Consider the following 12,218-nt stretch of genomic DNA (forward strand, 5'->3'; position numbering starts at 1 on the left):
CCTCGGCAATAAAAACCGACCCAGCTCAGCATTCCCCTCCCAGCCTCAAAGACTCTTCCCTTTTTGCTAAACTTTAACCTAAACCTTGCACTTTCCTGAAGTAATTTCCTCAGTTATCCAGTTTGTTTTACAGACACCCCCGTTTAATGTGGAATTTGCTGTAAAAGACCCCACAAAGGAGGAAACCGTTAGCTCCCATCTATTTAAATTTTCCTCTCCAAACCTCGTGGCTGATCCAGAACTGCACTATTCCAGTGGCCTTTAACAAACAGCTGATTTTTCCTTCCCTATACAATGCACCATTATGTGGCATTTTTTCTAATTTTTTTTTTCCTAAGGAGAACAATGCGAGCAGCAGTGATGGGAAACTGGAAAAACAAAAGGGGCATTTAGAAGGGACTGGTTTAGAGGCTGGGAAGTGTTGAATAATGTTACACCTGATAGCAGATGCTTTCTCAGCGACCAGCACCAAGGTGTTTACTAAGGGGATACTCAATGTATGTTTACGTTCAAAAATACTATTTATGAACTCCATGCAGCCAACTGTTTGATGTCTGTAAATTATTTAAAGTAAAAATCATGGTGGTATTTTAAGCAGTGAATTTAGATGGGATTTTAGGAAGAAATCCTTCCCTGTGAGGGTGGAAGGGGCTGGGATGGAATTCCCAGAGAAGCTGTGGCTGCCCCTGGAAGTGTCCAAGGCCAGCTTGGACGGGGCTTGGAGCAACCTGCAAGTGGAAGGTGCCTAAAATTGGAAGTGGATGAGCTTTAAGGTCCCTCCCAACCCAAACCATGAGAAAAACATGAGGAATTGAACTTAAAATGAACTTAAATTCCCCAGCTCAGGCAGGGTCACCTGGAGCAGGTGACACAGGAACGTGTCCAGGTGGCTTTGGGACATCTCCAGAGAGGGAGATCCACCCTCCCTGTTCCACGGCCCTGCCACCTCCATGCAAACTAGTTTTTCTATAAATTGAAGTGGAATTTGTGTTAATCTGTCCTGAGCTCAGCCGGTCCGAGCATGGTGCTGACAACTCCAAGGCTGTGGATTCAATGAGAGCCATTCACTGAAGGGACTCCATCATCCTTGCCAGTCCCTTCTAAAACAGAATATTCTGCGATTTGGATTCTGATTTAGCTTAGGATACACTGCTCATCCTGTCACTGAGCACCACAGAACAGAGCCCGGCATCATCCTCCAAAACACCTTGGAAATATTTTAATAGATGTGATCCCCTCTCCCCTTCCCTCCTCCAGCCCGCCCCAGCTCCCTCAGCCTCATCACAGAGACGCTCCAGTCATCTCACACCTCCGCAGCCGCGCTGGCCTCTTACTTTATTTAATATTTTAATTTTTTAAATAAAACTTTGCATTTTCTCGCCGGTTCGCAGAGAATTCTCCGCGTTTTCCCCCTATTTTTCCCCATCCTCGCCGTGTCCCCTCACGTCCCGCTCCGCCGGGCCGCACACTCTCGCTATACCCGACACTGTGGCCTCGCTTTGAAGAGCGTTCTGCCCTTTTTACCCCATTTGTGCCCGTTTTGCCCCATTTCTGCCCGTTTTTCCTGGTTTTCCTCTATTTTTCCCCATCCCCGCCGTGTCCCCACACGTCACACGCTCGCTGTCCCCGACACGGCGGCGCCACTTTGAAGAGCAGTCTGTCAGTTTCTCCTCATTTCTGCCCCTTTTGCCCCATTTCTGCCAGTTTCTACCCATTTCTGTCCTTTTTGCCCCGTTTTTGCTCTTTTTGCCTCATATCTGCCCGTTTTGCCCCGTTTCTCCCCGTCCCCGCCGTGTCCCCTCACGTCCCGCCCCGCCGGGCCGCACACGCTCGCTATACCCGACACGGCGGCCCCGCTTTGAAGAGCAGTCTGTCAGTTTCTTCCCATTTCTATCAGTTTCTCCCAATTTCTGCCCCTTTTGCCCCATTTCTGCCAGTTTCTCCCATTTTCTGCCAGTTTCACCCCATTTCTGCCCGTTTTGTCCCATTTTTGCCCGTTTTGCCTCATTTCTCCCTGTTTTCTCAGCGTCCCCGCCGTGTCCCCTCACGCCCCGCTCCGCCTGGCCGCACACGCTCGCCGCGCCCGACACGGCGCCGCCGCTTTGCAGCGCGTTTTCCCCATTTCTGCCCGTTTTTCACCATTTCTGCCCGTTTTTCCCCTATTTTCCTCCCGTCCCAGCCGTGTCCCCTCACGGCCCGCCCCGCCGGGCCGCACATGCTCGCTGTGCCCGACATGGCGGCTCCCAGCGCGGGGCTGCGCCAGCGCCGCCCGGGCCGGGCCGGAGCCCCCGATGGAGCTCCCGGAGCGGCCCCCGCTGCATCCCCCGAGCCTCCCGAGGCCGGGCTCGCTGCTGCGGCCCCGCCGCTCTCCCCGGGCACCTTCTGGCTGACCCGCATCGTGCTGCTGCGCTCCATTGCCTTCCTGTACTGTGAGTGCCGGGCGGGCGCTGATCCCCCCGTGCTGTCCCCGAGTGGTGCCCGGGGACGGCTGGAGCTGTGCCAGGGAGGGCTGAGGGAGAGCAGGGAGAGGTTTTGCCGTTTTCCCATCCCCCGAGGGTGCTGGTGCACGGAGCAGGCTCCCCAGGGAATAAGCACATTCTCAGAGCTGCCAGAGGAGCCCTCCGCTCCCAAGCACGTGGTGGCATCCTTGGGGATGTTACAGGAACAGCGGCTGGACCTGACGATCCCTGCAGGACCCTCCCACTTGGGAATATTCTATCATTTTATGATCATTGTGGATGATCATAAAATCTCTGCATATTCCATGATTCTCTTCTTTCCCCGTCCCACTTTCCTGGTGGATTGGGGATGGCTGGATGGGGTTAGTGATGCTGGAAACTGGTGGAGCTGGAAGGAGAACTTTGCTCACACCACGAGGCTGGCACCTCTCAGCAGAGCTGCTAGGAGCTGTTCATCCTTTCCCTTGAAGCTGCGACCTCGCAGTGCAAGAGAGGAACTCTTTGTCCTATAGCAGGACTGCAGGGACAGATGCCATCTCTGGGTGCCAGCATCACCAACAGCCAGGACCTAGAGTCAACATGACCTTAAAATATTCCACAGTGAAAGCAGTTTCCAGCCTCTGCCGTGCTCCTTTGCCTCTCGCTTTGGCACTGAGAGCTGTGCTCAGAGCCCACTGGTGCTCTGCTTAAAAATATTTACAGTGAAACCGAAACTGACAAGTAACACACCACGGTACAAATTCTAAACTTGCCCCAGATTTGTCCACAGAATCGTTAGAATTTGTAGCCTGCCAGCTTGCTTAGATTATTTTGCATCAAAACCATGCAGAAGTTGTAGTTTCGTATGGCTTTGACACGTGCTCTGGTTCTAGTTTGGTTTCAGCTCTCAGTGAAATGCGAGGTTATGACTCTTTCAGTCAAAATGAAAGCGATTTTGATATTCCCCCGTGTGTAAATCCAGGCTGCTGAGTTTCCCGTGGCTCAGTTTGCAGTTTCCTTATGAAAAACTGATTAGTGCTCTGTGCCGTGCCTTCAGTGGAGGCTGCTGCTGCTGCCCAGGGTGGATTTGGGGTGATAAATGTGCCACACATGGGACCAGAGGGGTGTTGGGAGTGGGAAGGGAGCAGGGGCTGGCTGGAGGGGTGGGAATTGGTGGAAATCAAAGGTGTGGGACCCTTGTGGTGAGTGGGACACCTGGGACAACGAGGTGGGGAATGAGGATCTGATTGGGTTCAGGTGAGTTACAGGTGGAAGCGATTGAAGCTGATGGGCTGCAGGAGAAAAGGAGGCTGGGAGAGGCTGGGCCAGAGGGTGAAGCTGAGTTTGCAGGTTGGTAAGTGAATGTGGGCTGCTAAAAAAAGGGGGATAATTCTTTGTGGTGGTTTTTCAAGTAGGAGAGAGGAGTGAGAATGGCTGAAAGTTGTGGGGAGACCCCAAAATACCTCTATAGTGTGGGGTGAGGAAGCCTTTTGGAGAGTGGGGTGGCAGAGGGAGAGTTTGGGGTACTGAAGCTGTAAGGAGCAGGGCAGGAGAATGTTTGTGTCCCTTGTTAAGGGAAGAGGTGGAGGAGAGGAAAAGTTCACCTGCTTGTTGTGCAACTTGTGCTTGGCTGTGCTCAGGCCCTGGGGAGTTCTGCTGCTGCCTTGGGGTGAGCCAAATGAACCAAAGCCAGGAAGCTGGGCCTGCTTTGAGACAGGACACATTCCTACAGGCAGCAGGGCTGAGGCTGGCAGTGCAGGAGAGGTGCCCCACAAGAATTTGTGAGGTGGAAAGTGCTTGTTGTGTGCGAGCTGGAGTTGTGAGCGGGCAGATTCCCCTGGATGCTCCAGTGGGAAGGAGGCTTTGCCCTTTGATCTCTTTGGAGTGCCTGGCTTTAAAAACAGCAGAAAACAATTCTGTGCCTCAGTGCCAAGCTGCTCTTACAGTTTTTTTTCTGGAGATGGAAGCATTTAGTGTGACAGCTGATTTTTCTCCCAGACGCGGCGATTCCGCGCACACCGAGGCTCAGACTCGCTGAGGAGACGGTTGATGCCGTTGTGACAGTTTGACATTCCTCAGCCGAGGGATGGTTTCCCCCCTTCTTTCATTTCACCCTTTCATGTGTAACCCTTTCCTTTCCCTTTCCTCTGGGGGGGGATTTGTGTTAAGGTGTTGGGGAATGTGGTCAGGGCTCAACTCTGGGAGCTCAGGGATTGTTCCACTCCTGGGTGGGAGAGTGAGGAACCTTGAGGATGGGGTGGAGAGAAACACGTTTTGGGGTGTGCAGTGGCCCCAAAGTGTGCTCTGAGGGCTTGTCACCTCCTTCCTGCCCCCGCCCCGTTCCCAAGGGGGTGTTCGTTGCCTGCTGTGGTATGGGAGATGTTTTCCCTGAGGATCTTCCCGTGTGGAAGGAGGACAGGCAGAGCAAGGCAGGTGTGGAGTGTCCCTCTGTGTGCGCTCCCCCTTTGCTTTTGCTCTCCTCTTCTTTTTTTGTGCCTTTTGAAGGGGTTTTCCAGAAGCAGCTTGAGCCTGGGAAGTCCCTGGCAAAGCAGCTCCTGTGAGAGGCAGGTTGGAAATGGGAGGTGGGAGAAGATCTGAGGGTTTGGAGAGGTCAGAGACCAACCCCACCTGCTGCTGGCAGGGAAAGTGGATCCAGCTGAAAGGGCTCTGTGAGGTTTGGTCCTTACAGCATTGTCCTGTCCCTCTATCCCTTGGAAATGGTCTCTCTCTGTTTCCTGGTGGCTCCTTCAGGTCCTAGAAGGCCACAGTGAGGTCATCCCAGAGCTTCTCCTATCCAGGTGAACAGCCCCAGCTCTCCCAGCAGAGCTGCTCCATCCCTCTGCTCGTCCTGGTGCCTCCTCTAGACTCTCTCCAGGGCCCTCCCTGTGTGGGGACCCTGGAGCTAGCTCTGCAGGTGGGGTCTCACCTGAGCAGGGCAGAGGTTTGGCCAGATGTCACTTGGAGATCTGCAGCTTTTCCACCCTGGTCTTACCCTGTGGCAGGGATGGGTTTTTTGGCAATACAGAAATACCTTGAGGTCTTGTTGGAAGTGCTCTTACAGGTAAATAGCTGGTCCCAAAGCTCTCAACAACAAATGTGCATTATTTGCTCCCTTCACCCTCCTTCTAAATCATTTCTAAGTGCTCTTTTTGGGTGATTACCCTCATCAGATTCCAGCTGTAGAAATGTCAGTAATTAGATACCACCCTCCCCAATCTCAGCCAGGCTCTGTGGAGAGCTTTGAAATAAAAGCTATTATTTAAATCCAGTTTATCTTCCTTCTCGTTATGTATTGTTTAATAGTATTTTCTTTCCCCAGCGCCAGAGCTACGGGAGGTTCAGGCTCCTTCTTCCTCAATGTGAAATCCAAAGCCCTCTCGGGGGGTTTGGCTTCCTGTAGGCTCCTGGCTCTCCCCGGTGTCCTTCCTCCTCTCTTTCTCTGCCATCTCCCCTGCCTTCCCTTTCCTCAGCTTTATTCACAGACTCCCAGTAGCGTTCAGCCTGCCTGCTCAGGGTTAGAGAACATCTCCAGGCGCTTTTGCTGCCCTGAGAGGTTTTATTGCAGCTCAGTGCTCCTTGGCAGGGCTGTGCAGCACCAGCTCTGGGTCCTCTGAGCAGCTGCATCCCCCTGGAATGGGAATAAAAAATAACAAAAGCGGAGAAGGGAATCTCTGTCCCTGTCTTCTCCTTGTCCAAAGCCACTTTGGAGCAGAGGGATCTTCCCAGGGCATCCTCCAGCTGTGGGCTGGGGTGGTTTTGGACAGAAAAAGCTTCCCTTTGGGTCTCAGGCTATTTCCACAGCTTTTCAAACAAGGAGGCAGCAGGGAGATAAGAACTTCAAACCCTCCCCTCGAGCAACCACCCCAAAGTCTTCAGCTTGGCCATGAAAGACAAGGAAACAAAAAAGATGTTAAGGGCAGAGCACTCTGTGTGGTTTCTGTGGGTGCTTGGCTTCACCCTTTTGCTCAGTGCTCTGCTGTTGTTGCTTCTGTGTTGCAAAACTTTGCAGGGGAATTCATCAATTGAAAATTTATTTGATTCATTTCTATGGAAATAAAACACCAGGAATATTCTGCTCTTTCTTCTTTCCAGCAGTGCAACCTCAGCTTGCAGCATCCAGCTCAGGGCCTGTTCAAATGCCTCCTTGGGTCAAAGGGGCACTTGGTAAACTGCTCCAGGCAGAGTTTGTGTGTGTGTGCAAAATGTAGTTTGGGTTTCAGGCAAACCTCTGTGCTCTTGGTTCAGTTCTTCTTGTGGTTTGGGCATCAAGGAAAAGTTAAGACTTCTTTTAACAAGAGGAGGGGAAGACAGAAAAAGCCATATGACCGGAAAGTTTTGGATTTCACATCTTTAAATCTTTCCTGAGCATGAAAAATGGGATTCTCTCCTTCTCCCACCATGACAGTCTGAGCCTGGACTGAGGGAAGGGAGCTGAGGTGCCAGGGAAATCTGGATGGAGTGAATCCCTTTGGATGGGGATGCTTGGGTGGTGGTTATTGGTACCATGGGGGGTTGAACAAGGGGGGAGGCGGGAGGCTGGGAGGGGGGAGAGTTAATGGAAAAGTACAGTGAGGCACCTTCTGAGGTGAGGATAAGTATGGAAGGTCTATTAGCAGCCCTGGTAATTTGCATGTATTATGTAAAGCTCAGCTGGCAGCAAGGAGAGCTCCCATGTGAGCTGTCAGAGGCTCGGCAGTGGGAGGCAGACCTGGAGTTGCTCTGTTCCCTCCACCTGCACAGCCCCAGGAACGGCACATCCAGGTGCCACAGGGGGCTGGGCACTCCCAGATCCTGGAATTGTCCCTGGGAAGGGAAGCACAGGCAGTGAGCCCAGGGTGGTGGGGTTTGTGCCAGGGCTGGAGGTTTGGAGGGTGCAGAATCCCAGGGAAAAGCCCCAGGAGCAAGGAGAGGTGGGGCAGTGTGTGCCCCAAGCCCAGCAGGGTGGTGGTGCTGCCACTCAGTGCCCAAAGTGGAAGCAAAGTTGAGCTGGAAGGCCCAGAGTGAAAATCCCCAAACATGAGGCCACAGGGAGAGAGGTTCCAGAATAAGGATTAAGGAGGAGGAAGGAGCACAGGCTTTGGGGGAAAAGGGATTTTTATACCCCCTGACCAAGCCACACTTCAAGGGAAGGCTCCTGGAGAAGGCAGCAGGGTCTGTTACACTGAATTTAAAGCTCCAGTTTCTCTGGGCTTCAGGGAGAGGAAGCAATGACAAGCTGATAAATAACTTCCCTTTTCCCCTCCTGGGTCTCAGCATCTCCTGTGCTCCTGAAATCCTCTGCAGCTTCTTTCGTTTCAGCTCTTCCCCGTGTCCAGCAGCACAGGAACTGCAGCCTGGGGGGGAACCTCAGGAGATGGAGCAGGGATGGATGAAGGTGGAGCTGGATGGGGATGGGTGGAGAGGGAGCCTGAGCGATCCCAGAGTGAGCATGGGGAGTGTCCAGGAGAGGGAGCTGGACCCGGGATGGAGCTCTGGGAGTGCGAGCATCACCTGGCCGGTGATGGATCAGACACAGCTGGAACCGTGGGGTTTGCTTTGGGGCACGTGAATCCTCCCAAAATCAGGGCTGGTGCTGCTTGGTTTTCACTGTGGGTGGAAATCCCAGCAGTGGGAAATGGGAAAACCCCTTTGGAGCCTGAGCTGGGCCATCCAAAATGTGCATTTCATGGCAACTCCAACCCATCTTTCACTGTCAGCGGGCTCAAGAGGCTGAGCAGGGTTCTGTCCATCCAGTGTGCACTGTGCTGGAATTGCTGCTGTTTGTTTTTCCTAATTTACCCTTTCCTTGTTTGTCTCGTGCACAGCACAGGGGTCTAATTTGTACTTTTTTTAGGCAAAAACCTGCTCAGCATTTATGGGTTGGGACAGCAATTCTGGAGCATTTAGAGGTGAATTTGATTAGCACTTTTGGAAAACTGTGCAGCAAATTGCAGTGTTAATCATGGGAAATCAAGCCACGGGGTTTTAAGGCAGAACTGCCTTTCAGCTGGCTTTTTTAAAGCCAAAAATGAAGATATTAAGCTATCTAAAGCTCAGAAGAATTTTATTTCTGCTGGTTTCATGTCAGGCTTTCTGATTACACAGTTGTGCTGAGCTGAGTGTTGGTGGAAAAATATGGGTAAAATAGAAGACACTTAATTTGTGTCCCAGAACTGATCCTGTAGTGTTTGAATCAGCTTTTCTCATGTCTCTCCCTATCCATAATTGAGGAAAATAACTGAAGAAAAATGTCTTTTATTTGTAAAATCATTCACTGTGTAGAAAAGATGGATGGGAAGAGACACAACCCATTAGCTCCCAACTTTATTGTGCCATCCCTGGGGTTCAGGATCTTGTGGAATCAAAGGGAACCCTCCCAGTGACCTCTGCTGTGTGCTGCTGATGACTTTTAGTGGTTTTTAAATGAGAATAAAACCCATGGCTCTGTGCAGAGAGCTGGGGGAGCGTTAAGTGGATTAAGTGGAACCCACTGGAGACCTTTGTCTGGGGAATGGGACTTTCAGTCGGATTCCCTGGGGCTGCAGACTTTGGGTTGCTGCTTCAGACTTCAAAGAAATGGGAATTTGGGCTCTGATTTCACACAGCCTCTCCCCCAGTGCTCCCAGTGAGAGACACCAGATGAACACCAGGGTTGTTGTTTGCAGAATGCCAGCATTGAGATAAGGAAGGAAACAGATTTGATCATTAACCAAGGAAGATTGGGGAGGGGAACAAATTGGCTTTTTCCAGGAGCTCTGGTGCTGCTGCCCATGACGTGGCTGGTGTTTGGGTAATGTTTGAAGGATGGGTAAATTAGTGGATGCTGCCTAATCAGGAAATGTTGGCCTTCCTCATTTTTTATTTTTTTCCCTGAGACATGGAGATTACTGGAGTTACAAACTGCAAATTGGTAACTGCAGGAGATGCCTAAAATATGAGATAATGCCTAAAAACTGCCCAACTTTCTCTGTAGGACATCAAATGCTAGGTCTATGAGCTGTAATTAAATTGCTGATGTGCTGTTAAAAAAAGCAGCTGGCTGGTCTAAGAGTGTCCAGGGCTGGAGCAGCAACACTATAAATGGGACAGCTGCAAGGACATGGAAAAGGGGGAATTTAAAGGGTGGGAAAATGGTAAAATTTTGGATTTCCAACCTTCCAGGATGTGAGAGGGTGCAGAGCGTCAGAGCTGCTGTTCTGGGCAGTTGTGGGGATGAACCATGGACTCAGAGAATTGAGGGTGCTCTGAGCAGCTCTGGGGTCCTCAGCATGGGAAGGAATTGGAGCAATTCCAGAGCTGGAGCCAGGCTGGGAGAGCTGGGGGTGCTCACCTGGTGAAGGGAGGGCTCCAGGGAGAGCCCAGAGCCCTTTCCAGAGCTTAAAGGGGCTCCAGGAGAGCTGGAGAGGGACTGGGGACAAGGGATGGAGGGACAGGACCCAGGGAATGGCTCCCAGTGCCAGAGGGCAGGGATGGATGGGATATTGGGAATTGTTCCCTGGCAGGGTGGGCAGGCCCTGGCACAGCTGTGGCTGCCCCTGGATCCCTGGCAGTGCCTGGGGCCAGGCTGGAGCAGCCTGGGACAGTGGAAGTGTCCCTGCCCATGGCAGGGGTGGGATGAGAGGATCTCCAAGGTCCCTTCCAGCCCAAACCATCTTGGGTTCTATGAACAACTCATTATTGGTGTAGATGAGTTTAAGCTATCTAATTAACAATATTTTGATCTATGAAGTGTTTTCAATACAAGGAAAATATTCTGGTACTGGGTAGATGCCCATTTAATGTTAAATAAAGGTGGAGATCTGTTCTCTTCCAAAGCCAAGTCAGGATTTACAGAATTCCTTTGCCTGCTGCATTGTGGTTCATAGAAACCACAGAATCCTGGGATGGTTTGGGTTGGAAAGGACCTTTAAAGATCCTCCAGGTGCAACCCAGGGCACCTTTTGTTGGGCCCTGTAGTGACTGTGTTGGGTTTTAATGGAGAAAGAACTTGGGAATAAATTCCTTCCAAGAATGACTTCCCTAATTTTGGGTTCCAGTCCTCTCCCTCATCCTGGGTGATTCCTCACACAGTTTTTCCCTCTCTTTTTCCTCTGCAGTTGTGGCCTTCCTGGTGGCCTTTCACCAGAACAAGCAGCTGATAGGGGAGAAGGGGCTGCTCCCCTGCAAGCTCTACCTGCAGGATGTCAAGAAATACTTCAAGGGCAAGGTTGGCCTGGATGCCCTGAGCTATGCCCCCACTCTCATCTGGTTCCTGGACTGGTCTGCCATGGACAGCACCCTGGACTGCCTGGCCCTGGCTGGCCTGGCAGGGGCAGCCTTTGTGCTGCTGACTGGCTGTGCCAACATGGTCCTCATGTTCCTGCTGTGGCTCCTCTACCTCTCCCTGGTCAACGTTGGACAGATCTGGTGGGTCCTCAATCCCTCTGCTCTGTTTTTCCCTCGTGCTCTTTGTGGTACACGTTGATTTTTCCTGGTGCAGTTTGGGTTTCCAGTCTAATTTGAGATTGCTTCTCACCAGATTATCCCTGTAGGAATGTGAGATAAGGACAGTATTACCGCGACCTGAGTGGGTCGCAGTTGGTGAGAGAGAGACGGTGAATCTTGTATCTTGATCAGAAGGCTGAATTTATTAATATATGATATAATACATTATAATTATACTAAAAAGAATATAGAGAGAGGTTTGCAGAGCTGCTAGCTAAGCTGAGAAGAGATAGAAAAGAACCCCCAACAAAGTTGTGGCCAAGGACTCAGTCCCCTGGCCTGAACTGGTGATTGGCTCTTAATTATAAACATAGAAAATGAGCCAATCAAGGTGAATCCTATTGCGTTCCACAGCAGCTGATAATAATTGTTTACCTTCTCTTCGGGGGCCTCTGGCTCCCGAAGACACAGAAATATGAAAGGAAGGATTTCTGTGGAGAAATGTCTGCGACAGGACAGCACCTGGCAGGAATGATTTATGGGCACAAATGATTTATGGAATGTTTTAGCTGGGATATCTGCCCTGAGTTCTCCTTTGCTCATTGGTGCAGGGTGGGATTTGATGATCTTCGTTCCATAATTCCATGGCCTTCCATAATTCCATCGCATTCCCTGACATTCCACACTGTTGTCCCAGCTGTGCAGTGCTTCCCCTCATGGTTTTTGAAGGGAATTCCCTCAATCATTACTTTTAGGGTTTTTTAGGGTTTCTCAGCTTTCAGCTCTGTCCAGGAGAGAGCTGCAATCTGTGTTTCACACTAAGCACAGAAAGTTTGTGGGGGGAAAAGGAGACACCCTGACTCCTGTAAGTCACCCTGCTGCAGGGGAGGCTATGCTGCTGAAATAAAGGGTTTGGCTGGTTCTTGCTATTGTTCAGGTCCCAAATACATTGTTTGAAAGAGGATGAAAACACCAAATCTCATCAGGTCAGCCCCTGAGGTGCCTCTGCTTGCAGCTGAGCTCATGTGGAGGGAAAAGCTTCTGCCATCAGGAGATGCCCAGGGAGGTTCTTCCCAAATGTTCTGGCTTTACAGCAGGGCACCTTTTCCCCAGATGGGCTCAGTGGGTTTGATTTTAAGGGTTTGCATGTGCTGCCCCATTCATTCCCATCCTACTGCAGCTGGAATGTCAGTGGGTAAAGGAGAGCAGCCTCTGAAAAGCTCCATTCTCTGAGCTCTTAACTCAGCACCAACCTAAAGCTGGGACACCAAGCCACAGAGCTGGACAAGTAACTCAGTGGATGGTTTTCCATTGCCTGTTCCCAAATTATTCCAGGATTTCTTCTCTGTTTTCTGGATGTTTTAATGTGGAAGGGCA

The 12,218-nt window shown here is 51.1% G+C and overlaps 1 protein-coding gene across 1 annotated transcript in view; it reads left to right on the forward strand.

Moving 5' to 3' along the window:
* The first annotated feature begins 2,215 nt into the window (after nt 1–2,215).
* LMF1 (lipase maturation factor 1) overlaps nt 2,216–12,218 on the forward strand; it is a 136,198-nt gene continuing 126,195 nt past the window's right edge. Inside the window, exons 1-2 of the mRNA XM_058816187.1 lie at nt 2,216–2,429; nt 10,514–10,823. Coding sequence (XP_058672170.1) covers nt 2,216–2,429; nt 10,514–10,823 — 524 coding nt within the window. The remainder of the gene's footprint in view (nt 2,430–10,513; nt 10,824–12,218) is intronic.

The sequence above is a fragment of the Ammospiza caudacuta genome, chromosome 17 (assembly GCF_027887145.1).
Source record: "Ammospiza caudacuta isolate bAmmCau1 chromosome 17, bAmmCau1.pri, whole genome shotgun sequence".
Classification (NCBI taxonomy): Eukaryota; Metazoa; Chordata; class Aves; order Passeriformes; family Passerellidae; genus Ammospiza; species Ammospiza caudacuta.